This window comes from Cynocephalus volans, chromosome 11, assembly GCF_027409185.1.
Source record: "Cynocephalus volans isolate mCynVol1 chromosome 11, mCynVol1.pri, whole genome shotgun sequence".
Lineage (NCBI taxonomy): Eukaryota > Metazoa > Chordata > Mammalia > Dermoptera > Cynocephalidae > Cynocephalus > Cynocephalus volans.
The window spans coordinates 119,744,322-119,772,097 of NC_084470.1; the positions used below are offsets into that span (position 1 = coordinate 119,744,322).

The 27,776-nt window shown below is 49.6% G+C and overlaps 1 protein-coding gene across 3 annotated transcripts; it reads left to right on the forward strand.

Moving 5' to 3' along the window:
* Nucleotides 1-1,267: 1,267 nt before the first annotated feature.
* Nucleotides 1,268-24,898, forward strand: SLC41A1 (solute carrier family 41 member 1). Of its 3 annotated transcripts, none has more exons than XM_063113890.1 (12): nucleotides 1,268-1,788; nucleotides 2,636-2,703; nucleotides 3,491-4,494; nucleotides 11,849-11,956; nucleotides 13,234-13,305; nucleotides 14,091-14,235; nucleotides 14,378-14,524; nucleotides 15,142-15,289; nucleotides 16,184-16,263; nucleotides 17,270-17,404; nucleotides 17,726-17,874; nucleotides 21,125-24,898. In XM_063113890.1, exons 3-12 carry the CDS (start codon nucleotides 4,120-4,122, stop codon nucleotides 21,308-21,310), a joined length of 1,545 nt encoding a protein of 514 aa, XP_062969960.1. In that variant the 5' UTR covers nucleotides 1,268-1,788; nucleotides 2,636-2,703; nucleotides 3,491-4,119; the 3' UTR covers nucleotides 21,311-24,898. The 3 variants fall into 3 exon arrangements, with proteins under 3 accessions (XP_062969960.1, XP_062969961.1, XP_062969959.1); XM_063113891.1 differs by having other exon boundaries at nucleotides 2,660-2,703; XM_063113889.1 differs by lacking the exon at nucleotides 2,636-2,703.
* Nucleotides 24,899-27,776: the final 2,878 nt, after the last annotated feature.

Below are 27,776 nucleotides of genomic sequence, written 5' to 3' on the forward strand. Positions count from 1 at the left end.
GTCCAATGTTTCCCAGTCTAGAAGCTAATTCAGTCACCAGGCAAAGAGGCCCAGTATTTGAAGCCAAAATTGAGGTTCTGAGACGCTGACGTTTGCTCTACGAGGTCCCATGAGACTGCAGGCCATTAACGCAAATACGCTGGCAACTGAGCTGGAATAGTCCTAGGGATACTAGATTGAGGGTGGGGGAAGCAGTGGGGTTGTGTATACATACACATATTTGTCATCCTTGTCCAAAGGAACGAACTGCTCACGTCGCAGTGTGTGCTCTTGTGTGCGTGTCTGCTGAAATCTTCATACCCTGCACTGTGTTCCCCTGTCCCCAAGCATATTTGCTCCAAACCCCTTCAGGGGTCTGGAGTCATGCTCGAATGCCCCCTGAGCCACTTTTCGGTAGGAAAGGGGCAGGAAGGAACCACTGGTCACAGGTTCCACCGACAAGAGGGGAAAACCTGGGGGTGGGGGTTCCTTTATGGGGTAGGTCACACTCCCTGCACAAAAACATCCCAGAGAGAACTGGTACTGAGTTTGCGTTGGAGAGGTGGCGACACCCCAGAGAGGAAGTGGCAAAAGGCGAGCACGGGAACACCCCTCTTTGATCCCACAAGGTGCGTCAGGGAAAGTTGGATTTCGTTTAGCCCGGGATGGAGACACCTCTCCCCATGCCGCCACCAGGTTCGGTGGGTCAACGGAAGCAAGGCTCCCATCCGCCCATACCTCAGGTGACGCGTGTGGGACCCCAGCTGCGAGTCCGACCTCTTTTCCCTCTCGCTCATCCCCACCCCTTTCTAGGCTGGGACTTTATTAAGGCCTGATTCGTCAGGGCTGAGCCATTTGCTTGGAGGAACACGGAACCCGGTGGACGCGCGAGGTGACGAGTGCACGAGACAGGAGCTGTGTCCAAGAACTAGGTAGGGACGGCTCTGTCCGGGCACTGAGCGCAGTGTCGGCGCCCAGGCATGGCTGCTTGAGTCCGCGGGCTCAGCGCTGGCTGGCGGGCTCTCCAGGGACGCTTGCCGGTCTTCTCGAAGGCCAGGGATTCCAAGGAAACACTCAAGACGCGGGAGTAGACGCGCACAGGCGCAGCAGCCTTTCAAAGGCTCCGGGAGCGCCGGCGCGGCCGAGCGGGCCCGAGAGCAGCGCACTACGCAGTGAGCGCCGGCCGCGGAAACCTGGCGCCGCGGGCGGAGGGGCGCTGGGACCCACGCGCTCGCGCGCCGAGAGCCGGTTCCCAGTTCCCGTCACTCCGCGCACTGCGTTGCCCGGGCGCCCCTCCTCCGGGGCACGAGCGAAGGAAAGGGGCCGGGCCGAGGCTGGGCCCGCCCCTGCCCAGTCTCCGATTGGCTGCTGCGGCTGTCCATCCGGGATCTATTTTTGATGGGGGGGGTGCCACCCAGTCTGCCCCAGATCACGTTTGCCATCGCCAGCTAACCAGCCCGGCTCGAGTCCGCCGGTAAGAAGCAATTGGGGGCGAGTGAGCTCGGCCCCCCAGTCCCCCGTCCGGGTGCACCCGCCCGGCCCGAGGCGGTATATCCTGCCCTCCCCGGCCACCTCCCCCTCGTGGAAGCGGAGCGGCGGCCTCGCTGTAACGCAGAAGCGAAATGTAGCGAGCCGGGGGTCGCGGCTGGACGCTCGCCTTGGCTGGGGGTGCGGGGAGGTACGCCGAGGGCCGAGAAGGACTGCGGAGGAGAAGGAGTGATGAGAAGAGGGGGTACCCTGCATCCCCGGAGACCACGGGCCCCTGCTGCCACTCGCCAGGCGCCCCCCTTCCTCCCAAGCGAGGGGCAGGTCAGTCCTGTTGGGTCTGGGAGGGTAAGAAAGGGGGGCGGGAGTCGTGCCTCACAGCGTATTTACTGTCTGAGTCCTCAGAGACGGGGGAGGCCACCCACTTACTTCTCCCCCTCCTTGGGGTTGGGGATAGTAAAACGAGGCTTTTTGTCCCCGCCAAGGAGGAGGGGATAGGGCGTCCTTGTTCACTTGTGCTTCTTTCGTCCCAGGGCCTGAGGCCTGTCTCTTTACTGGGGGAGTGGGGGGAATGGGGGAGGGACTGGCTTCCCTTCCTGCGAACCCCGTTTCAGGTAAAGCGGCCTGCCAGGAAGACAGGAAGGGGGCGGGGGGGGGGGTCAGGTTTTAGCAGACTCGGAAACTTTTTTGGCATAGGGGCGGTGGACTCAGAGGGGTTTCCCCCTGGATTTCCCATGAGGGTCTTTGAAAGAAACACGGTACTGTGTTTAAGGACATTGGGAAAGGGAGTCCTGCTGGGCTAAGTTGATAGGAGGAGGAGACAATTCTCGTGGTCCAGTTACTGGAGTTTGATTCAGCATTTCCCAAACGAGTTGACTAATTGTGTGTGTGTGTGTGTGTGTGTGTGTGTGTGAAATACTTTAAGGACCTGTTCATCCGTGGGGAAATTCTTTAAACTTACTTTTACTTGTTAGAGCTATGGGATAGGGTAGAATCAAGGCCTGGGTATTCCTTTAGACAGAGAAAAGTGGGGCCGTTCCAGCTAAAGAGACATGGGTTTATGAGCAAGTGCATATTGGCTTATGGTGCTTCAGGTTTTTGTTTTGCTTTGCTTTGTTTTAATTTTTTTTATTGCTACTTTTTTTTTTTGGTTTTGGTTTTGGTTTTTAAGAATTTCGCTATATCCAATTCTCAGTAACGCTGGGGAAGAGGGAGAGCCTAAGGAACTGAAATGTGCAGGTAAGAGTAGTTTTACCCTCTGTCACTTGAAGCTCAGATAACTCCCTTGTCCTATCTGACAAGCTCACAGGGCCAAGAGCAGGAGGAGAGAAGTAGACAGAGGCCTGGATCCGAGTCAGCGTCTGAGCTTTTTGTCACACTGTTGACTCTCAAGGACAGGAGTGGGTAGGCCTCTGGCTCTTGGCCTTGGTCTGGCAGGCTTGCCCTACTGCCCAGGAAGTCCTCCTAGTTTTTTTCTCAGGGGCTGGCATGTTTGGGGGTCTAGGGGCCTTGACTCAGTGATCAGATTCTCCCTGTTTATTTGCCCTGTGTGGCTGTGTTGCTGTTGCTGTCTTGTGACAATATAATAATCACTTTCTACAATGGAGTGGCTGTCGTGGTAGGGGATTTGCAACTGAATTTGTAACAGACCCTACTGAGAGATCACTTTCATTATCTTGTGTCCTTAACGGGCATTCAAGAAGGGATCTCCCTTAGGACATCCCTGCCTATCCCTGGTAACTGAGAAGACAGTACCAAGTTCTGCGCAACATCTTCCAATCCCAGGCTGGTCACATCTCACTGCTGTGGACCATGGTGGTGATCCCTGTGGGCTGTGGGTTGCTGGTTAGGAGGATAGCGGGGATAGCACCTGCAGTGCAGGGTTGAGTGATTTTAGTGGAAAGAGGGAGACAAATAGCAAACTCTATAACTATGTAACAAACTCATAACTGCCTTGGGGGAGAATTCACCCAGTATGAACTGTCCTTGCATTCTCTTTTTCTTTTCTTTCTTCTTCCCACGTAAGGTGTTCCACACAGATTCTTGTGACTTTAAGGACCAGGGATTTGGGGAGGAACAAGGTCTTCCCAGAAAGGGAGGAAATCTCTGGAAGAGAGGGCAAAGACAGCAGACACTGCCCTGGGACCAGCAGAGCCTGAGAAGCTGCGGGAAGCCAAAGGAGCGCCTGCCCCCAGCCAAGGCTGTGTTCTGAAAGACTTGAACTCCAGCTACTTCTCACACAAGAGGGGCCATCTCAGAGGGCACCCCAGACTTCGGTTGGGCTCTTCTACTCTGGATGCCCCCTGCTTTGAGGAGCCTGCCGCTGAGAACCAAAGAAGATAAGAGGCCAGACAAATTTCTCCCAGCACAGAGTCGGTCAGCCGGAATCAGGCATCTGCACCCCTAGTAGCTGGCCACTGAGTCTGGTGAGGAGTTTCTTGTTTGCCTCCAGCTTGTGGCTTCAGTGCTTGATGGGGCTGCCTGTTGGTGGATCAGTTTTTGCAGTGCCTGGTAGGAGTGGAGAGCCGTGGGAGGAGGTCCCACGGCACCCAAGCCTGGGTTCACCCCAAGACTAAGTTCTTTCCCGAATTAGAGCGGGAGAGAAAAAGCAAAAAAAGAGAGGAAAATTGCCCCTTCCCCTCCTCCCCACCCATCATGTCCTCTAAGCCGGAGCCAAAGGACGTCCACCAGCTGAACGGGATGGGCCCTGCCGCCTCTCCCTGCTCTTCAGATGGCCCTGGGCGAGAGCCCTTGGCCGGGACCTCAGAGTTCCTGGGGCCTGATGGGGCTGGGGTAGAGGTGGTGGTGACTGAGTCTCGGGCCAACGCCAAGGGGGTTCGGGAGGAGGACGCCCTGCTGGAAAACGGGAGCCAGAGCAACGAAAGTGACGACGTCAGCACAGACCGTGGCCCTGCACCACCCTCCCCCCTCAAGGAGACCTCCTTTTCAATCGGGCTGCAAGTGCTGTTTCCCTTCCTCCTGGCAGGCTTTGGGACTGTAGCTGCTGGCATGGTGCTGGACATTGTACAGGTAGGACCTGAGTAGGGAAGCTCTTGATTATGAGCCTGGTGCCACCTTTGCCTCCAGGGGAACTATGACTCTTGGAACTTTCTCTCTTCCTCCCTGCAAGGAGCATCTGCTGCTTCCTAGAATACTCTTTCCCTTTGGATCATGTCCTTGGTTTCTTCTTGGTCTAGTTACTTTCTACAGAAGCCTCTAGGAAGCCAAGTAGCCCCAGGGAGGTGATCAGGGCAATATTGCTTAACAGACACAGAATTGCTTCCAGAGCTCAGGCTTGGAAGAGAAGTGATGGAACAGGGTTGTTGCTTGCCAAAAAGTCTCCTCTTTGTGCCTTCTTTTCCCTTCACTTGGGGTTTCAAGGATACCCATAGTAGAAACCTCAGTTTCAAGCCTCTCGTCCATCCCCCTGCTGGGCAGGAATTTGTTAGGCTGCCAGAAGGGTTTCAAATTAAGCGGGAAGGCTCTTAGGGAAAGCTCTTAAAGGCTTTTTGTGTTGCTTATCTTCCTGTAATCTTGGCACAATCTCTTTGGGGAATGGGGGTGGGCACATGCTATCTTGTGAATAATTTGGGGAGTTGGCGGAACAAGACCTAAAAGTGCTAGTTATGTGCCATAACTGGGGACAAAATGTAACCAGGCCTGGCAGAACTGTCTCTCCTGGCTCCTCGTGTCTTTCATGAACCTGCCCTGGGCAAAGAGGGCTCTTTATGAGACTACTGGGTAGAATGAAGGATAAGAGTTGGCAGGATCTAGAAGCTAAGAGCCAGGGAAGGACATGCTATGTTAGTGTATTGTGAGTTAAGACTTACCCAGAACTTCCAGGTCCGATAGATAAAAGTCTTGATTCTAGGTGAAAGATTTTGAAGTGCAGTAAGGGACACAGAATTTTCTGAAAGTGTTGGGTTTATCTAAGTTAATCAGCAGTGTGTATCAAATTCCTGCTGAGTGCTGGGCTCTGTCCTAAGTACTTGGAGAAATACAGAGGCAGGAGGAGATGTAGCCTTTGCCCTTTGGGACCCCCCCAGTTTCTGGGACCATGACATCTCCCAGAAGGACATGAAGCTCAGCATTACCTACCCTGTGCCAAGCCAACCCTACAAACCATGCATATAGTGATGTAGAGAGTCCTGCTGGTAGGTTTCACCATGCCCATATCCCAGAGGACTGAAGGTGGTTGGTTCCAGGTGGTTTCTTCCATAGTGGCCACTTCCATGGACCACTTTGACTTGAGCTATTCAGGAGAACTTTGCACCTTTGGTTGCTAATAAGAATGGTGTTTATGTCATGCCAGAGTGCCTTGAACTGCCCCCTTTCCCCAAACCTGTTATCTTGAGGATTGTTCCTACATGGAGATAAGGAAGCCAGCCTGCAGTTTTGGACTCCTGCCCCTCGTGGCTGCCTCTCCTCCCAGGGTGGAGGGTGTTTGTTATGGGGGGGAGTAGAAGAAAGAGAAATGAGACTGGAGTAGCAGCTTCTCCACCTCGTCCATCCTCTTCCTGTGGCCTTGGTTCTCATTCTTTGAGTTTTCGAGTTGTGACTTGGTGCTTACAACGGTGTGCAGAACCAGGGTCCAGTGGTGAACTAGGAGAGGGTTGTCTTATTTTCTGGATAATAATAATGGTAGTGGGGGGTATTTGGGGGGGGCTCTTCTGTAGGCCTATGAGGTAGAAAACATAATCATCTCCATTTTATAGATTGAAAGACTGTGGCTTAGAGGATTAGGTAACTTGTCCCTGGTCATCTGAAACCAGAGCCCACACCACTAACCTCTGTTAACTTTATCATGGCCGTGGTTCATCAGTTGGTTAGACTCGAGGAGCCTGTTCTCTTTGTCTTCCCCTGAAGAACAGGGTGAGCAAGACAAAAGTTCTTAGAGTGAGGGGAGACTCCCCTGTCTGCCCATCCCACACAGATGATTCCAGAGCTGGAAAAGCCCTCTGATGTTTTGCCCCACCCCATCCCACATCCATGAGCCTGAGAGGCCTAGGTAGGGAAACTGGAGTTACCCAACAAGCCTAAAGAGGGCCAGCATTTGCCCTCCATGTGACACCTAGGCTCACCCCAGAGCTAGGGTCCAGCTGGTGTGAATTACAATGGCTTGTTTGTCCTTGTCGTCCTCCAGTAGCCTCCCTGCCACAGCTGGGCTGGAGCAGACCCTGCAGGTGGCTGTGGTGAAATCATGGGAAGGATTGAGTGCAGGAGGACCAGGACATGGGATCACAGGGAGATTCTTATTCCACATCCAGAGAAGTGAAAGGGGTGATTGACAATCTCAGATTCAGGAAGAAAAGGATAATTTCTAAGGAGTCACACCTGTATTCCCCCTTCACAAGCTAAGATGGCTTTCAGTGAGACAGAGTCTGGAAGTACCAAGACACTGGGGCCATCTGGAGGAGTTGGCCATAGAGTGTCCCCATTGTCTCAGAGCAACTGAGCAGAAGTCTCCTTGGTCTAGGGACCCCACTGCTATAGAAGACCCTGTCTCTTCCAGGAAGGCTATTTCTGTCTCCTCTTATCTGCCCTCCTCTTCACTGCATGTGCATGGCAGCCTCTGAAGTGAGGTCAGGGGCTGGTGTACTAGCAAAAAGCAGGAAAAGAGTAAATGGACTGCGATCTGCTGCACCTTCCCATCATGGCCGAAAGTTCCTGGGGCATTTGGCAGGAAGCAGGCTTGGGCACCATGTTGGCTTCTGAAAAGGGTGGGGATATACGAGCCTCCACAGTGCAGATGCTTTGTGCCCTTCCCCCCAGTTTGGTCCTAGGCTGCTGTGGGGCATCTCACCCTTTTTCTTTTGGCCTTTGTGATGACAGATGGGGGTGGCAGGAGATGGTGTGCCGACATCAGTGGAATTCCCAGCTAGCTTAAGACAGGTGGGACTCCCAGGTACTTATTGCAATCCACTGCTACCTTGCTAAGGGTCTTGAGGAAAATAGACCCTCCAACCCAAACACATCCTTCTCTGGCTTCTCTGCCCTGCTCTGTGTGTGTGTACAGAAAAGTCTACAAAGATGAAAGTGGCTGGAAAGCCTGGCCTTGGGGAAGTGGAGAGGGAAGGAAGCACTTCTCTCGTAGCTGGCGTGCACCTGTAGCCACTGGCACTCCTGGACAGGAGGCTCAGATTGGGTCTCCCCTAGCCTCTTCTTTTCCCATCTCTGCCCCTTACTTGCTGTCAGGAACTTGTTTGCTTTTCTCACACTTTGTACAGCCCTGTATATCCAGGTGTTGTCCTGAAGCTCTTCTCCTTGGACACCTGGAGGATGCTCAGACAGGTGAAGCTGGGGTAATGGTAATCTGACCCAGTCCTCATGCTGAAAGGTCAACTGCAGCCCAACTTCCCGGTTCTTCCACAACCCGGTGCCCAGAGCTTGGATCTGGGAATTTAAGTCTTCCTAATGTCTTAATTTTATCTCTTCCTGGCTCTGACTTCCTTGCTTGCTGCTACCTCCTGGTGCAGAAATGACTCAGGTCAGAACACTTGAAGGCAGATGGAGGTCAGTGTGTGAGGCCGACAGAGGTGAGGGATGGAAGTGGCAGGTTGGAAGGACAAGAAAGAGGTACTGGCAGGGCCTCTGAGTTTGAGACTTAGGGTGATTCAGGATTAGTTTTGAGTATGGTGGAAGTGGTCTCATCCCTCACCTGCAGAATATCAGGGACCAGTGAGCCCCTTGCCCAAGCATGGAGAAAGAAGGGGAAGAGGGGCTGCATTTCTGAGAAGCAGTGAAAATCTGTAGATGCTTTCCCCACCCCCAAGCAGGGCATCACTTCCTGTACTGTGCCCTTTTCCATCCCCAGCAGAGCAGGAAGGCGTGGGTGGCAGCTTGGCTGGCAGGTTTGATTTTGGACACAGACACTCCCAGCCAGGATGAACAGGATGGGTCTGAATGAGGCCAAAGGGGGAAGAAGAGCTACTCACTGTCTGTCCCGCCACATCCCACCTACTGCTAACCTCAGGGCCACCCTGCTTCCTGAGCTGGCTCCACACCACCAGCCTCCCAGCTTCTGCCCAGAGTCCTGTGCATGCCATGTGTCAGAAGCTTCCCTGCCCAAGCTGCATCTTTGAGAGGGTCTTGTGGGTGAAGAAAGTATGTGGGTAGGAATTGGCTGCTCTGACCCAGGTGCCAACTCAGGGCTTTGCTGGGCTGGGGGCAGGTAGTGTGAGGTTCCAGGCTGCATTCTGCGGGGGCTGGGAAGGCATTTCCTTAAGGGCTATTATGGCAACTCCTCGTTCTCCTTGCCTGTCTGTCTCTCATCCCATCGCTCCTAAAACCCCTTACCTTCTAGGTCTTCCTGTAATTAAAAGGAGAAGGAGCATGTGTGCTGGGAGGTGGAAAGATTTGGGGGTACTTAAAGTGGCTTAGCTGAGCTTTATACTTTTTTTTACTTAAATAATAATAATGACAAGCAATATTCCTTACAAACAATTCAGAAAATATTACTTGTGTACACTTGGAATATTTCCTCACAGGCTTTTCTGCTCTGTCAGTGCATACACATTACGTACACCTACCTGGACAACTAAGCCTTTCACAGAGCTGGCAGCTTGGAAGCGGGGTGGGGCAGATGTTTTGGGGGTGAGGACGGTATATGAGGCTGAGCTTGGAGAGGAGCTTTGAAAGCCTACAGTCAGCCACCCTCATCAGAGGAAGGGAGAGGAGGGAAATTCTCCCCCTCTCTGGAGCTGCTTGTCCAGTTTGGGAGGAAGGAGGAGGCAAAGCAGAGCCAGGCCGAGGCTGCAGGGAGCTGGAACCCCAGTGGTGTGCACCAGCTGTGTCCAAGAGTAACAGTCCCTGAGTTCCTCTAGGGCAGGTGGAGATCACTGGGGCTGCCTTCTCTCTGGGGGCCCGGGGAGTGAGAAGGGATTCACATCCCTCCAGTGTTTGGAAGGGGCTGGCTCTTTCTGTGGCTTCCTGAAAGCTCAGTAACTATTGTTGAGAAAGGGTGGGTAGGGGGGAATGCCTCCTCCCCGTCATTAGTCCTCAGGGAGGGGCTCCCCTACAAAGAGTCCTAGGTCCTTTAGGAAACCCTAAGGAGAGTCCTAAGTCCTAGCTATGCCAAGAGCTCAGACAAGTGTCTGCTCTTTCCATAATGAAATGAGCCATCCTCAGGGTCCTGTTAGGGGCTACCCCCATGCCCACCCATGCACACAAAGAGAGCTGTGACAAAAAAAACAGAAGTCTTTGCTTTAAAGGACCACCCAATATCCAGTCTCCTCTAGTCTTTAGCCCTAGCCCCAGCCCCCCCAATAGCCTTGCTCATTGTATTATATTTTTTTATTATTATTGTAAAAAACACATACCATAAAATTTATGATCCTAACTATTTTTAAATGTACCATTTAGTAGTGTTAAGTATATTCACACTGTTGTGCAGCAGATCTCCAGAACTTTTTCATCTTCCGTATATGAAACTACCCATTAAATACTAACTCCTCTCCCCCCAGCCCAGCCACTGGTAACCACCATTCTATTTTCTATTTCTATGAATTTGACTACTTACATACGTCATATAAGTGAAATCATACAGTCTTTGTCTTTTTGTGATTGGATTAGTTAATATAATGTCCTCAAATTTCATCCATGTTGTAGCATGTGACAGGATTTCCTTCCTTTTTAAGGCTGAGTAATACTCCATTGCGTGTTTATCCATACATCTGTAGATGGACACTTGGGTTGCTTCCATCTCTTGGCCATTGTGAATAGTGCTGCTGTGAACATGGGTGTGTAAATATGTCTACAAGACCTTGATTTCAATTCTTTTGGATAAATACCCAGAAGTGGGATTGATGGATCATATGTAGTTCTGTTTTCTTTTTTTTTTTTTTGAGAAACTGCCGTACTGGTTTTAGTAGCAGCTACACCATTCTACAGTCCCACGAGCAGTGCACAAGTGTTCCAGTCTCCACATCCCTGCCAACACTTGTCATTTTCTGGGCTTTTTAAATAGTAGCTTTTCTAATGGGTGTGAGGCAACATGTCACTGTGGTTTTGATTTGCAGCCCTGCTCATCTTTAAAATAGAGTGTCAGTGCTAGAATTACTTTTAGAGGCCATCCGATGTGGCCCTGAATTGCATATATGTAACTTGTCTAAGGTCCCCAGCTAGGTTATGTGAGAAGGCGTGCTGGGGAGATAGCATGAGTCCCTCCTCCCTGCCCCCACTGCCTCTTGTAGGAGGCCCAGACTTTCACAGTCCAGTGCCCTTGCCCATTACAGCACTTTCCCACCCAACCATTATACCCAGACCAACCAACTTACGTCCACCTGGCCGCCTACCTCCTCCTCCCTCTCCAAACCTGGAGGCTTTCCATTCTTAAAACAAATAAAGGAACAAATAAAGGAAAAACAAATAAAGGAAACCACATTGCCTGTCAGGACCAGGGAGGGAAACGCAACCCCAGCCTTTCTTTTGCAAGTTCTCAGTTTCAGTTACAACTAAAGAAGCTTTCAAATAGCCAGTCTTGGTTCCTACATTTTTCCCTCTTAGCCCTTACTAGTGTAATACTCTCTGACCTCAGTTTTCTCATTTACAAATTGGGGATAAAAATAGCCCCTACTTCATTGGGTTGTTGAGATGGTTAAATGAGAAAATACGTGTAGAACACTTAGCCTGTAACCCAAAGAAATAGGTGGAGAGCCAGGACTGATTGTCCTGGGACTAGAATCCCTGTCTCCTGACTCCCAGTCCAGGGCTCTTCCCACAGAGGTGCACTTGCTTCTCCTAGCTGAGAGACTGGGGAAGGTATGTGGGATGGGAGAGTCCAGAGGAGGAATAAAAAGGTTCTTGCATCCAGAGGTTTGAGGGCCACCGTCTTAATCCAAATTCTGTTCAGAAGGAGAGTTGCTGTGGCTGAGGCCCAAAGCCCTTGGAGATAGAAACTAAACAAACTCTCTAATCTCCTTAGCCCCAGCCCCATGGAGCCCAGCCCTACACAGCTGAGACAACACCACCCAAGGCTGAGGCCACAGAGAAACTGGACTAAATGCAGAGGGGTTGGGGATTGCGATTTGAGGGGGGATGGCCAAGGAGTTCTGGGGTGCAAGCCAGCCTTGGGTGACTCTGCTGTGCGAGTCCTCCCTTCCCCCCCGCCCTCAGCTCCAGGAAAGCAGGCAGAGGAAGTAGAGCCAGGCTAGGGGTCTCCTGATTGGCAGAGACCCTCTCTGTCTTCCCTGTTCTGGGGGGCTGTGCTGTTTAGAGAACAGTGGGCTTGGTTTGGTTCCAGGGTTCTTGGAGGAAAGGTGGCTAGCATGTTCACTCCCTGCTGATTCTGTTTCCTCCTCAAGCCCCTGATCCTAGACTATCTGTTCAACCTCCACGCCAGCTCTTTGGGGCACTGAAATTCCTGGGTTCTGTTTTCACCTTGTAGCACTGGGAAGTCTTCCAGAAAGTGACGGAGGTCTTCATCCTGGTGCCTGCACTGCTGGGGCTCAAAGGGAACCTGGAAATGACCCTGGCATCGAGGCTCTCCACCGCAGTGAGTGTCCTGGCTTAAGCAGGCGTGCACAGAGAGAACTCTGGGCAGTGCAGAGCCAGAGACTGGGAGATTGCTGCAGGCCTTTCTCGACTGTCCAGGCCTGGTGTGGGGGCTGGGGTGGGAAGGGATGGTCTGGCTGGGCAGGTGTAGGAAGATCCCAGGCTGGGCGTCCTGCTCCTGGGCAGGAGCTCCCTGCCCAAAGTGGTTCCCTGGCTCAGTTTCTGGATGTCCCCGCCATCCCTGGACTCATGCCCCACCCCCTGCTTCACAACCTGCCTCGTGACTGTTTGTGCAGCTTCAACAGGCAGGCATCATGCTGGTCCCTCCACTCGCGCAGATGGGGGCCTCCTCTGATCTTCAGCCCTACTCTGCAGCTGGGTAGGAGCAGAGCCAGGCCCTCCCAGTCCCCTCCCATTCCATCCTCTCGGCCCACAGCAGCTTGCTGTTCTTTAAGGGAATAGACAGGAAGGGGCTACTCATCACTCCCACCTCCCACAACTCCTTAGATCAGCCATGACGATTCAGGGACTGAACTAGATACAGAACCATAGGGTGGGAGGTGGGAAGAGATAAAATTCAGGAGGCCAGGGATGTCCCTGCATGGGCAAGAGCCTATAGAAGGTGGTGCAGAGAAGTGGCAGCCAGCCTGACCCGCCCTGACTTGCCTTACCTTACTCCTGGCCCATGCTACCCACTCCTTCCCAAACACTCTTGCAGCCTCAGTCCTGCGCCCACAGCTGACCTCTCCTTCCCTAGGAAAGGAAGCCTGCTTAAAAGCCAGGGATAGGGTCATTCTGACCGCTACGGGAATGCGCTGCCCAGATAAGCAGGGAAAAGGGTGGAATCTGCGTCTGTTCAGCAACATCCTGAGAAAAAGACAGAAAAGGAGGCTGCTTTGGGAGCCCCTGTCCCACCCCCACCCATCAGGCTCTTTAGCCCCTTCCCTCTCACCCCAGTCCCCCAATTCTACTTCATTTTTCTGGGACTTTCATGTCCTGGTCCCAGAATCTTTTTTTTTTTTTTTTTTTTTTTCTTTTTTGTGACCGGCACTCAGCCAGTGAGTGCACCGGCCATTCCTATATAGGATCCGAACCCGCGGCCGCTGGGAGCGTCGCCGCGCTCCCAGCGCCGCACCCTCCCGAGTGCGCCACAGGCTCGGCCCTGGTCCCAGAATCTTAAGCTACATACACTACCTCCTGACCCAGGCAGGGCTTATGGGATGGAGCTGCAGGCGTTTTTCAGCCTGGAGCTCCAGCCCTGTGACCTCCCTCTCCCAGGCCAACATCGGGCACATGGACACACCCAAGGAACTCTGGCGGATGATCACTGGGAACATGGCCCTCATTCAGGTAAGAAAGCAGGGACCAGAGAGGGTGGGCTAAGCTTTCCCCTTAGTCAGGAATCTCTGAAAGGCTTAGGTCAGTCCCAGCTGGCTCCTGAGTGAATCTCCAGCATCACGCTGAGCTGGCTTCTTCCAAAGTAGCTTTAAGAGATAACCAGAATGGGGCCAGCCCATGGCTCACTCGGGAGAGTGTGGTGCTGATAACACCAAGGCCACAGGTTCGGATCCCATCTAGGGATGGCCAGTTAGCTCACTGGGTGAGCATGGTGCTGAGAGATAACCAGGTTACCCAGGAAAACAGCCAAGATGGCCCCAGCATCTCCCATGTTGGTCCTTGGTTCCTGGTGGTGTAGGGGACTTTGAGTCCTCACAGATCCTGGCAATAGGAGCAGACTCAGGAGTGCTGAAATGTCCTGTGCCACTGTTGTTCCGTCTCCCCATGAGGGAGGCCACACAGGTTCCAGACTGGGAGTCTTCCCCGTTGAGTCCCAGGCCTTGACCCTGGACTGAAGTTCCCAGCTCGGTTGAATTTTACTCCCATCCCCAGAGGAGCGCTCATTCAGCCACTAACATGTCCTGGGCTCCTGCAGGGTACACTTCCCAGTATTAGTGTCTATTGTGAAACTAAAGAAAGAAAGAAAGATATTTTTCACCTGGGAGGACTAGAAAATCCAGGGCAGCCTGCCTCCTGGGACTACTGAGGGCCAGGAAGAGGTCTGCCTAAGTGTTCAGTGATCTCAGCTAAGAAGTTCCCTGCTCCTGGGTCTCTCCAAGTCACCATTCCCTCCTCAGGTACAGGCCACAGTGGTGGGCTTCCTGGCGTCCATCGCAGCCGTCATCTTTGGCTGGATCCCTGATGGCCACTTCAGTATCCCGCATGCCTTCCTGCTCTGTGCCAGCAGCGTGGCCACGGCTTTCATTGCCTCCCTGGTATTGGGTAAGGAGGGACAGGGGTCGCAGAGGAGTAAGGACGGCTGCCTCAGAGGTGTCAACTGTGCCTGGCATAGCCTCTCTTTTTGTTTGTTGACACCCCTTTATCTCTTCTCACCCTGCCTGGCCCCCCTCCCCTTCCTCACCAGGTATGATCATGATTGGAGTCATCATTGGTTCTCGCAAGGTTGGGATCAACCCAGACAACGTGGCCACACCCATCGCTGCCAGCCTGGGCGACCTTATCACCTTGGCGTTGCTCTCAGGCATCAGCTGGGGACTCTACCTGGAACTGAGTGAGGCTGAGGCCACCAAGAGTGTGGCTTGGGTGGACTTCTGGGTGGGATTGGGAAAGATAGTAGTAGTTTTGCAAATATGCAAGGATTTCTTCTGTGTTCTTAACCATTTGATTTGAACACAGTTTGTCAGAACTCCAGATCTTAAGAGAAGTGAGACTAAGTACTGATCTCAACTTCATGCAGGCAGCAGAGGCAGAGAGGAAAGTATCAGAAATATATTCCTGCTTGATCCTGCAGATTCTTGCTTCCCTTGGAGGGGTGAGGTGGAAAAGGTAAAGGAAAGGAACTGAAGGCTGGAATGTGCTTACAGAATGAAGAAGGGGATGGGAGATAGTGATTTCTGGGACCAAATCAAGAGACCTAGAGTGTGATCCCTGCCCCTGATAAGCATAGTGCCTGGGTAGCTTTCTACCTTGGCTTCCTCATCTACAAAATGGAAGAGGCTGGCCCCACCTACCCCCTGGGCTTACAGTGAAGATCAAATGAGGTAGCATGTTTGCAGGCATTTAGTGTATTATTGCTGCCAATCTGTTGGGACATTTGCAGGCTGAGGCAGGGGGAGCTGGGAGCAGGGAGCCACAGAGCTTATCTCACTCTGATCTCTGCCCTCTCAGATCACTGGCAATACATATACCCCCTGGTGTGTGCCTTCTTCGTTGCCTTTTTGCCTGTCTGGGTAGTGCTGGCCCGACGGAGCCCAGCCACGAGGGAGGTGTTATACTCGGGCTGGGAGCCTGTCATCATTGCCATGGCCATCAGCAGGTAGGCTCGGGCCCTGAGTACACACTCCCACCCCACTCCCACCCTGCCATAGACTCTTTTAAACCCTTGAGAGAGAGGGTATGGGACACACCCAAGAAATGCATTCAATGGTGTATCAGTCGTATGTCCTTCTGTTGCAAGTGACAGAAACCATCTGAATTGAGTTTCATTCCAAAATAGAATGTATTGGCCTAGGGAACTAAAAAGTCACAGGTGGATTCAGGGGCATACATAATATTAGGACCTCAGTGTTCTCCATCTCTCGGCTTGGCTTTTCTCTGTGATGGCCTGCAGTCCAGGTTTATGATTTTCTTACTCCTGCCAATTCCAGTGGGAAGAGAAAGATTCTTTCCCCTAACAGTTCCACAAAGTCCCAGAATAGAGTTTCACTGGCTCTCATCTGGTCACATGACGATCCCTGAGCCAATCACTATGGCCTTGGGGATGTGTCTCATCCTGTCACGTCACTATCCCTAAACTAATCACTATGGCCTTGGGGATGTGGGACTCTGATTGGATGGTCCTGGAGCCTTGCCCTCATTGAAGCAATGTCACCTAAACCACAGTGACAGATTGAGAGAGGTGGTTCCCTGAGGAAAAGCCCAGTTCTGTTACCAGAAAGGGACATAAATGCTGAACAAGCAGAACAACAGAGGTCCTCTCAGGCAGGTAATCCTCTAGCCAACTTGGAGGGTGCCACCAGCCTGTTCTGGGGCACGGTGCCTGTCAGAATGCCATGAGCAGCAACTGGTTCTGGCAAGGGAGGCGAGGGAGTCCTGGGAGCCACTGTGTTTCCCTTCATCCCTGAGGCTAGGAGGGCCTGTGCCTCTCATCCAGAGACCAGAGCAGAACCCTCTAGTGTTCTTTGTGTCATTTTATCTTGTGTCTCTGCAGTGTGGGGGGCCTCATCTTGGACAAGACTGTCTCAGACCCCAACTTTGCAGGGATGGCTGTCTTCACGCCTGTGATTAATGGTGAGGTCTTGGCATCAGCTGCGGGGGGGTAAGGAGAAGGGCAGGGTAAGAGGCCTTAGGGGGCTGGTTTCTGTATCATCAGTCAGGGTTCCAGCAGCAAGAGAATCCAGCTCAGATAGTTCAAGACTTCAACGAAGGGACTGCTCATGGAAGTGGGAGCAGGGTAAAAGGACCAACAAGGGATGTTGAGGCACGCAGACATTAGTAACCATGGGAAGACTCTAGTCCTGAAGGGTCAAGGGGAGGAAAGAGCATTACGGGAGCCCAGTAAGAGTTCCTCCTCTTTCCCCAATAGGGGTAAGCAACTGCCAAAAAGCAGGAGGGATCAGGAAAGAAATACCCGATCTCTCTCTCCACCACCCTCTGATCTGGTGCCTCCCATTGAACAAACCCAAGCAGAAGCAGCCAGCAGGAGAGGCTGGGAGATGTAGTCTGTGGAAGTCAGCCTCCCAGGCTCAAGACAAGGCTTAGAAGAGCAGAGACTAGTTCAGGGTGGGAGGGCAGAGTAGCCACAGTTCCCGGGAGAGGCACCAGATTCCAGAGTTTGAGGGTCAACCCTAATGCTTGAAACTGGTTACTGGAACCAGTGCATGAGCATTGGGTGCCTGGGTCTGCTTAGAGCATTGGCGAGGGGGTGAGGCAGGCAGAGCCTCATCCCCTTGACTGTGCAGGAAGGCCATACACATGCTGTGCTGCTGGAGAGGTCAGGCTCTGAGTGTGCACATCTGCCTGTGTCCTTTCCAGCAATCTCACAGCCACACCAGGGGCACATGGGACTGTCACATCTCCATAGGGGGGAGGATGGAGGAGCCTGGAAGATTCTGCAAGCAGGGGTGTCTTTGTCTTAGGGTCTCACACTTCTCTTGGGATGGTGAATGGATAGTGCCCATGTAGGCCCTAAAAGGAGACAGAGAACAATACCTCTATAGACGAAAAATAAAGAAAAAGATTTCCTTCCCAGTCTTCCCCTGCCACCCTGTGTCTTAGCCCTTACGTGTCTCTGCAGGTGTTGGGGGCAATCTGGTGGCAGTGCAGGCCAGCCGCATCTCCACCTTCCTCCACATGAACGGGATGCCAGGGGAGAACTCTGAGCAATCTCCTCGCCGCTGTCCCAGTCCTTGTACCACCTTCTTCAGTCCTGGTAACGGCAGATTCTCAGCTTCCCAGGCCCATTCCAGCCCTGGAGGGAGGGAGCCTACAATCAGCAAACTTCACTCAAGAAACAGCTAAGGCCTAGATCCACAGCTTCTCCTTCTCTGCTGGCCTGTGCCAGCTGTTCTCGAGAGCAGAGCCCAGGCAGGAAGGTTGTCTTCTCCTGGGACACCCTTGGGGCTGGGAACCACGGGAAAGAGAGATAGAGACAGTCAGCTGTCTGCTGCCCTGAAGTGTGGTGTTGTCCCTTTTGACTTTGAAAGGCCTTCTGAGGCCAAGACTCCTCATGCCCTCTTTCCACTTGTCCCAGATGTGAATTCTCGCTCGGCCCGTGTCCTCTTCCTCCTTGTGGTCCCAGGACACCTGGTATTCCTCTACACCATCAGCTGTATGCAGGGCGGGCACACCACCCTCACACTCATCTTCATCATCTTCTACATGACAGCTGCACTGCTCCAGGTACAGACTGGCAGGTGCAGGGGGAAGAGGAGGGGCTGGGCTGCCCTGCGAGGATGGGAGAGGAGACCCAGGCTTGGCCCATCGGACACTCTGTTGCCTCTTTCTCTGTGTCTGATAAACACTGGACAGGGGCTCAGCAGAACAGACTGTAGTTCTAGCAGAATCACTAACAGCTGTGTGACTTCAGCCGAGTTGTTCCACTTCCCTGAGCCTCAGTGACACATTTGTAAATTGAGGGGAATGGACCAAAGGTGGTGGTTTTCAAACAGGTGGTTGTAGGGTGCTGAGCCTTGAGCTTTGGTTGCCACCCCCGCTGGCCTGGCCATAGAGTTCCACTTGGCTCTGTTTTGCATGCTGGGCTTCCTCAAGAAATTATATTTGGGGCTGGCCAATTAGCTTAGCTGGTTAGAGCAGTGTTATAACACCAAGGTCAAGGGTTCAGATCCCCATACTGGCCAGATGCCAAACAAACAAACAAAAAAGTTACATTTGAATAAAGGGTTCCACAGCTTGAAAAAGTGTCAAAACCACTGCGTTAGATAGTCAATCTGTCGGATCCTGTTCAGCCTTGATATTCTGTAATACTATGGCGCTTTCTCCCTTATTGTATTATTACATTTTTTAATTTTGAAATAGTTATAAATTCACAGGAAGCTAAAAAAAAACATACACGGAGATCCCATATACTCTTCACTCAGTTTCCCCCAATGGTAACATCTTGCATAACTATAGTACAATATCAAAACCAGGAAATTAGCATTGGTCCAACCCATAGTGCTTATTTGGATTGCACCAGTTTTACGTGCACTAATGTGTGCGTGTGTTGTGTGTGTGTGTGTGTGTATTTAGCTCTATACAATTTCTTTCCTTTTTTTTTTTTTTTGTGGTGGGTGACCAGTATGGGCATATGAACCCTTGACCTTGATGTACCACACTGCACTCTAGCCATCTGAGCTACCCAGACAGCCCCCAGCTCTATGCAGTTTCATTGCAAGTGTAGATTCGTGTGACCACCACCACAATAAGATACAAAAAGAACTGTTTCATCACCACTAGGCTCCCTTAGCTACCCCTTTACAGCCACACCCACCCTCATTATTACATTTCAAATTTGTATGGATTTGTTTTTTGAATAGACAGTAACAGTCACATAGTTCAAAATTTTGTAAGGTTTCATAGTGAAACCTCAGTGAAAAGTCTTCTTTTCTGCCCTCTTTCCAGCCATCCAGTTCTCTCCTTCACAGGCCATCATTGTTATCTGTTTCTTGTGTGACCTTCAAGCTTATTCTGTATTTATACTGGCTATCGTATATATTTTTCTTATTTTCCTCCATTTTTACACATATATGACGTATTGTACACACTGTCTGCACCCTGCTTTTTTCACTTAATTTATCTTAGAGTCCATTCCATATCAGCATGTAAAGAGAAGAGTACCCTAATTTTTCATGGCTGCACATCTATTCTGTGATACAGATAAACCATAATTTTATCCCTCCAACCCCCCACCCTCAATTTGAGAAAGGTTGTGTGTTAAGACATCTTGGCAGGGACTGGGCTGAGACTTAGCCATATGCTGTTTCTCTGCAGCAATTACCCAAGTCACCACGTTCCCTTGCAAGTGGGGTCAAGTACAGCACCTGGTGGAAAAGGGGAGGGGATGCATATGCCAAGGATCTGTGGAGGTTTTCAGTTTATCCCTTGGCTCCGTTACCCATTACGAATAACCTGGGGAGCACTCCGACCTCTGCTCTCTTCTCTAGATTAGTGGAGGGCCAGAATATGGCACCTGATCCCCTGTAAAGGTTCTTCCTGACCTTTTTGATGCCTCCTCCCAGGCGTGTGTCCCAGGGCCAGCTTAGGAGGCTGGAATGAGGGCAGCTGCAGCCATTCCCTTCCTGGCGCATGCCCCAGAGGACTCCTGGCCACACTCTTTATTTGGGACTCTTTTGCAGCTGCTGGAAAGGGTGTGAATTTATGGGGGCTGGACCTCATTCAGGGCCAGGGCTGCGGGAGTACAAGGCGGGCATGTGCAAGGCAAGGGGGAAAGCTAAAACTGTAACCTCTGGCTTCCTTGCAGAGAGGACAGGAGAGCAACCATGTTTGCCTAAAAATGGGTATCAATTCTGGCTTCTGAATCCCGTAAAGGCTCTTGTTCCTGCATCTGGGTCCCTTAAAGCAGAATTTTCATACCACAGTATTTGCAAAGTACAGTCAAGAGTAAAACCCCCCAAATAATTGTGTTAGCGCTTAACTTAGAAAGCATTTTATCCTCACACAGACGCAGTCATTTAAGGAGTCCAAATGTCAGGCATTGTGCAGAGTATATAGAAGATGCAGGCCTGCCCCACCACAGTATTCTAGATCAGGTGTATCTCCAACTTAAAAGTCCATGTGATTCTTATTAAGATGCTGATTCTGATTCAGGAGGTCCAGAGTGGGGCCTGAGATTCTGCATTTTTAATAAGCTCCCAGCTGTTGTTATGCTACTAGTCCTGGGCCCACTAGCAAGATTCTAATCTAGATTATTCTTAATTATCTCCAGTAATAGAAGATAAGCAAGGGCACATATAAATCAAAGCAGCAGATAATCCAAAACGTATTTTGAATTGGTATGCATTTTCTGCTTTATATTTAGCTGACTTATTAACAATTCTGTTTCGCCAGGACTAATGTTAAAATAAACTTACATTCTTTTAGCCCACAATAAGAGAATGGAAAGGGTCAGGAGAAAGCCACCTTGGGATAATCAAAAGTTATTCAGCAAGCCATGCTGGCAGAAGCCTCAAACACTGCCATTATACCACTCTGCCTAGAGAAGAAATCCCTGTAGGAAAAGCCGACTCCAACTGCCAGCTGTCTGGAGAGGCCAACATGGCAGGAATTGAAGTGATCCAAAAATGGGGTGACCCAGACTTAGAGACAAGAATTCCTGCAACAAGTAGGATTTAGATTATAAAGCCCTTGTTAGATAAATTTGGGAGCAGAATGTAATGCTGATGTGAGTGACCTCGGGTAGTAGTAGCATCTTCCTTTCTAAAGAGTTCTCATTATGCCTGTTGTCTGCTGAGTGCAGTAATTGTGGGCTGGAGGAACGGAGAGAGAAGTTGCTGGGGTGGAAAGATGAGCTGTCCCAGCATAAGGATTATGGCTAGCCACGGGATGTACTGGATGGGTGTGATCGTGTGGCCTCTGGCTCCCCCTGGGTGTGAGAGGGGATGGCTACAGGCCGGGCCTTCTGTCTCTCCAGGTGCTGATTCTCCTGTACATCGCAGACTGGATGGTGCACTGGATGTGGGGCCGGGGCCTGGACCCGGACAACTTCTCCATCCCATACTTGACTGCTCTGGGGGACCTGCTTGGCACTGGGCTCCTAGCGCTCAGCTTCCATGTCCTCTGGCTCATTGGGGACCGAGACACGGATGTCGGGGACTAGCTTGGTTGCTCAACCTTTTCCCCATCCCTCTGCACTTTCTATTTGAATTTTTTCTTTTGTTCCCCTATCCCTGCCCCTCCCCACACTCCCACCTCTTTCTGGGACTTCACTTTGATACCAAATTCTCATTATTTTCAATGGGAATTTTTATACATTGAGCCAAGTTTGTATAGCAAGAATTCAGGAAGGACAGATGGACTGTGATAAGCAGTACAAGTAGATTTTTGAGACAATCACCAAGTGCAATTTCATGGTGGGTGCCTCCAGGTGAGGTGGATTGTAGCAGGGGGTTCCTGTCCTAGGATCTGGGGACACTTGTTTTGGCTTTAGCAACCTCATTCTTGGTCCTGATGAGAAACCCTTTGTGGGCTCTGATTTTAGGGGTTTTTTCTTTCTTTTTTTTTTTTTTCTTTTTGTTGAACAGAGGGATAAATAACACTCCCCCCCACACACACATACTTTTGTAGAAATGGACCAACTTCAAAGCACTGGGCAGGAGACAGCTGCTCTCAGCCCCCTATAATCCCAGCCCTACTCTCTGCCCTCTAGACTTGGGCCCTCCAGCTCTCAGAAAGAGTAAGGTGGACTGATGGTTTGATTTGGCACATGCCTCTTATCCATTTGTCTGATCAGCATCACCAACCCCTCCCTCTGATTGTTTTCCAGTTGATTGTCACATTCAGGAAGAAATGAGCAGTAGCCTAGTCTCCCTGTTGACTCACATCCATCTGTAGTTTTCCTAAGATCCATATCCTCCCTGGGCCCAGAGGACTGATTCTTTGTGTCTGTTCAACCTTCATCTCTAATTGTCTCTATAAGCACTATCTTCCCCAGAGCTTGCCAGGTTTGGTTCCAAGATTAGGGATCGAGCAAGGGTATGTAGAGAATGATTTGGAGGTTTAGGGCAACCAGGGGTATTTCATTGCTGCCATTTCTCCTGAGGACATAATCACACAGTCGCCTTGGACTCTGTTACTTCCTATAATCACTCATTCTGTCATGCCATGGAGGTCAGTTTTCCTCTCTCTGGGCTTCTGTCCACAAACATTTTTTATTCATTCATTCATTCATTCACTTGACAAAAATGCAGCCTCCCCAGGATGAGCTCTTCTGCAGCCATGGTCTGAAACATTCATTGAACAATATTTATTGAGTGCCGACTATGTGTTAGGTACAGTGCCAAGCACTGACTTAGCCAGTGGTAAGGGAAACACATCTCTAACTTCACTTCATTCCCCAGGTTACAAAAGCCATGTGCCCCTTTCAGTCTGGCAGAGAAATTTCCCTTGTATGTATTTACATCTACTTCACCACATCAGGTTCTGCCCCTTTCTCCCTCCTGGATCCCACCTCTGTGTAGTGCTGACACAGCTGCCAGCCCCATTGCTCAGACAGGGCTCTTTTTCCTAAACTACCCTTCCTCACCTTCCCTTCCCTTCTCTCCACCTCTCCTCACATTGTCACAGGCACCCGAAAGAGGATTTAGAACTAGCAGGCTGGACATCACCTGGCTGCTTCTACTTTTCTCCACCTAGCACAAAACTGGAAGTAAACAAGCCTCTGCTTCTTGCCCACACATTGCTCTGAACAGCTCAGAAATCTGTCCACACTCACACATCTGGGCATTTGGATGCAGGCTTTTTCTAGCCTGTCTGTCAGAAGCCTCCCCGTAAACCCTCCTCTCTGTAGCCTAAAGGGCCCTCTTCCAAGGGAAGGCTTGGGCAATGACCCTGTTTCTACCACCACCATGCCTTGTCCCAGAAACTTGCCCTGGATCTCCAGAGACTGTCTTTTCTCTCCCTGCATCCCACCCAGGCCACCTTCTGGAATCATAGAACCTTAGAATTGGAAGGAATCATAAAAGTTATCTAGTTGGAGCTATGTCCAACGGAGTTCATTAACACAAGCCAGGGCTTGTTTCTGCTTTTCCCTCTGGCCTATCATCTTTTCCGCCACCTCAAAACACACTTGCACACAGACCCTTCTTGCACAGGCACCAAAAACAACTCTGCCCCTGAGGCTGTGCCCCTGTGATCTCCAGCCTCCCTTGCCCAGTCATTCACCCCTTCCTCATCTCTGGAGTTTGGCCAGGCTGTGCTGGAGGACTCTGGAGTGTCCTCCTTTGCCTAAAAAGCAGAAAGGTAGGCATGCCCCAGGCCCTGAGTGTGTGCGCAGAGGAGGACCATGGGGTGAGAGGGAAAGAAAATGGAGTTGACTTTCATGGAAGATTCATTTCTTTTTCCCTGATTGCACCAACTGCATGTACTTTTGGCCTGGCTGCAAGGAGCAATATCGGTTTACTCATATCCTTAAAAAGTTACAGAACTGTGTCTTAAGAGAATTATTTATAGTCACTATAACTGAATTGACAAATGTCAAGTTAACTGATAAATTATATTTGGTAAAATAAAGAGGACGTTTATTTAGATGGCTGGTGGTTCCGGTGTCTCATCAAAAAGCAGCTTCTACTGTATTCTTGGGCTCCCTCTATAGCCCCACCCTCTCCTCACACAGAAATGGAAAGGGGCCAAAGTGTGAAACAAATGGAACATTCTTAAATACAGAGATTGTGTGACAGAAAACACACCAGTCATTTATTGAGAAGCAACCAGTGGTGGTATTTCAGAAGCCATATGCAGGCCCCTTGCTCTCAAGAAGGTTATACTCTGGTCTCCAGGAATCTGCTCAGCCTCAGTTAGGGTATGTGGCGAGCATCTATAGGTCTTAAGATTCTTTTTTTGCAGAGGCTTGCAATCTAGTTGGGTCAAAATAATAATAGCTATTATTTGTTGCTTACTACATTGCCTTCACTGTATTCAGCTCTGTAAGCCCTTAGAAAATTACAATTGACTGCAAAGGGTTTGGTGTCAGACAGGCCTGGGTTTAAATCATTTGTATGACCTTCGACAAATTGTTTACCCTCTCTGAGCTTCTGTTTCCTCATCTGTGCTAATAGCTGTTTCATAGGATAATTAAGGGACTCCAGTGAGAGAATATATATAAAGCACCAAGCTCTGTGCCTGGTGCATTCTAAAAACTATGGAGGAAGCTGAGAAGAATAGGAGTTAGCCTAGCAGAAAGTGGGAAGAGAGAGAGCCATCCTGCAGCAGGAACAATGGGCTAAGCAAAGAAATGATTCTGATGCTTTTGGGAACGGCAGATAGTTCCATAAGACTAGAGTTTGGAGTGCAGAGGGTGGTGGCACAGCCTTATAAGACACATATTTGTGACTAAGCAATTTTTCTGAGATGGCAGAAGGGCAAAGTCAGTGCGATGCCACCCAGGTCTGACTCCAGAGTCAATGCTGGGAGCCATTTCCTGCACAGGACATATCCCCCACAGAATATGTCACAATATATACCATGTACTGGGTGCTGAACATTTGCTGGTCTTAGAAATCGGCCTTTTATAACCCCCTTGGACTCTAGGACTAACTCTTCAAAGCAGCAATATGTTAATAAGGGTTGATGGAAAAAGGATAATTTCTTGTTAATTATTATTTATATAGTGTTTTACTATACAGTTTATTACAAAGTACACTTTTAAATTATAATACTAGTCTCAATTGCAACTTCAATATGATCTCTAATAACTCCATGAGATAGGTATTATCACCATTTTACAGGGGAGAAACTGAGGCTCAGAGAAGTTAAAGTTTTTGCCCACTAAACTGAGTGCCCATAAATTCACACTCAGATCTCTCTGCCCAATCCATTCCTACGATGATTGGAGTCAGACAAAATGGCTGGCAAGGGTGCCCCTCTATAAGGAACACAAAACATTGCTGAAATGGTCAGAAATATGGTCCTGTTATTTCAGTTTTGCTCATGAGATACCATACCTAACTGCAAAATGTCAATTGGCTACTGAAATAGATGGTATCTTCCAAAAGACATTCAAAAATCACTCCTCCCAGGCACCAGCCTATCTGATGATATTTTTGCAACATAATTACAGGCAGCATTACCAACCCTGACATAATTCAGCGACAGTCTCCTGAAATCAGCTGTCTCCTTCAGCTAAAATTCTGAAACTGAATATTGTACAGTATATTGCTGTTTACTGTAGTGTATTTTCTCACATTATCTAAATGTAAAGTCTTTTAATATGGCTCCCAAGAAAATGTCTGGCTTGGGAGATTTTTTAAAAAGAAAACTAGAAAACAAATTGCAGAAAAGTGTGGACAATTTGACCAACCAGCAAAGAATTTTTAAACATAATTTGAAAGACTATGGCTATATTCATGTTAAGTGTGGATGACTTATACTATCTAGCTATTGGTGATTTTAAAAAAATAAAGTTAAATGAAAAATAATTCCAAATAAGTTTTTTTTTTTTTTTTTAAAAAGATGACCGGTAAGGGGATCTCAACCCTTGGCTTGGTGTTGTCAGCACCACGCTCAGCCAGTGAGCAAACCGGCCATCCCTATATAGGATCCGAACCCGTGGCCTTGGTGTTATCAGCACCGCACTCTACCGAGTGAGCCACGGGCCGGCCCCCAAATAAGTTTAAATGTTATAGTCATATTTATATGATATAAATTCTTTATTTTGAACATAAATATTTTTCGTTATGTTCAAATGTTAAGAGAAAGATATGTTAATGGTAAGAAATGTTGAACAATTATATAGACAATATTGCTTTAGGAGAACTCCATACTGTGGCCTGCCTGGGACACCCATGTGTTTATCTGTCCTTGACTCTGCTGCAGGCAGGTCTTTCAGACATATTATCTAAGTTCTTGACTACTTCACAAGCTATTCAGAAATGGAGTATTTAGTTTTTAGGAGTTAGAAATCCATGAAAAGATAGGGCTGGCCAGATAACTCAGCTGGTTAGAGCATGGTGTTATAACACCAAGGTCAAAGGTTCAGATCGTCACACCAGCCAACTGCCAAAAATTTTTTTAAATTTTTAAAATAAAATAAATCCATGAGAAGAGAAACTAAAGCTTTAAGAGGATAACTGACCTACCCCAAGTGTCAGGGACAAAATATTAACCACACACTACTGATTGCCAGGCCAAAAACCAAACTGCCCTCTGATTCAGGTTCAGGATGGTGGGGGGAGATGTCATCGTTGCTGAGATACTCTTGAGGGACCCACTCCCAAACCAAGAAGAGCACAGCCACTGATCTTTCTCCCTGTAACTCCTGGGCTGTGGAGGATAGAACAGCCCGCCGTGTGCCCACTCATGCTTCTACATTCTATATCTCTTGCTTGACTTAACATCTAGGTTATCTTTCTCCTGTATCGGGGTCAAAGCTTGGCAGCCAGAATTCTGGGATGCACCAGGACCTACCTAGCATTCTCCTACTATTCCAACTAGACACAACTGCCAGGCCGCCTTTTACAATCAGGGCAGATTCTTATTCTTTTTTTTTTTTAATTTCAGTAAGTAAGAGTGATGTTGTCCACTGTCAGAATGAGGAAAATCTCAAAAAACACACTGGGGATGCTAGACTCTTCTTCTGGGAAGTCTCCCTTGTCCCCATATGCAGCTTAGTTTTTAAAAATCTTAGTAATTAGAGATAGACAGAGATTTGAATCCCAGCTCTCTCAGCTTGTGGCCATAATTAGCTTCTCTTGATCCCCAGAGCAAGACAATAATGACTTCTCTGTGAGATTGTTGAGCACACAGAAGATTCAATAAATAGAAGATATTATTATTATTACCATTATTATTATTATATAATGTGGATTGAATCGGTGGTGATAGCAAAATGAGAAGAGAAATACTCAGAATATACAGTTTGGGGTAATATAAAGGAACTTGTGAATAAAGAGTTTGGTAGACCTGGACCTCCCCTGATTTTTCTCATCTGTGACATGGGTGCAGTTGAAGGTGGTCACGGCCATGCAGTAAGGAGGACCAGCCGGCTGTATAGATAGGTCTCCACTGGGTGACTGCACTATAAACCCTGAGCTCGGTCTCATCCTCAGAGGCGCAGAAACCCATTCCCGTCCAGAAATAATCTCACTTAAGGAGGCCAACTTAGACCCACAAGCACACAGAAGCCTGTGCATAAGACCAGATGCCAATTCGTCAGTGGGCTGGACAGACACGTGGGCCTGACCACACATTAGCTCCCTGGAAGCAACAGACAGGGAAGGCAGATGATCAGAAGGTACCTGGAAAGTTTGGAATCCTAACAGAAGTTAGTTTTAAAACTCGAAACTACAGTGACATCAGCCTTGTTAGCTGCAAATAGTCTCCACAGTAGGGATACCTGACAGAGGGACAGATATTCCCATAATAATTCTCCTAACAGAGACTTTTACTGTTTTGCCTCTAAGGTTAACCAACTTGCCTTCAGATCAACACATTCCTTCTGTGAAAGTCAGTTCGACAGATTGGGTCATTCTCATGATACCCAAATTCAAATCAGAGTTGAGGGGCCAGGAGCGAAAAAAGCACTCAGGGCTTATAGCATCTGCTCCAAGAAGAATTTTCTACTAACGGAA

Coding starts and splice junctions, on each gene's coding strand:
- SLC41A1 (XM_063113890.1), top strand. CDS start 4,120: ATGTCCTCTAAGCCGGAGCCAAAGGACGTCCACCAGCTGAACGGGATG. Junction 11,957..13,233: donor CATCGAGGCTCTCCACCGCA/GTGAGTGTCCTG, acceptor TCCCTCTCCCAG/GCCAACATCGGGCACATGGA. Junction 17,875..21,124: donor TGACAGCTGCACTGCTCCAG/GTACAGACTGGC, acceptor CTGTCTCTCCAG/GTGCTGATTCTCCTGTACAT.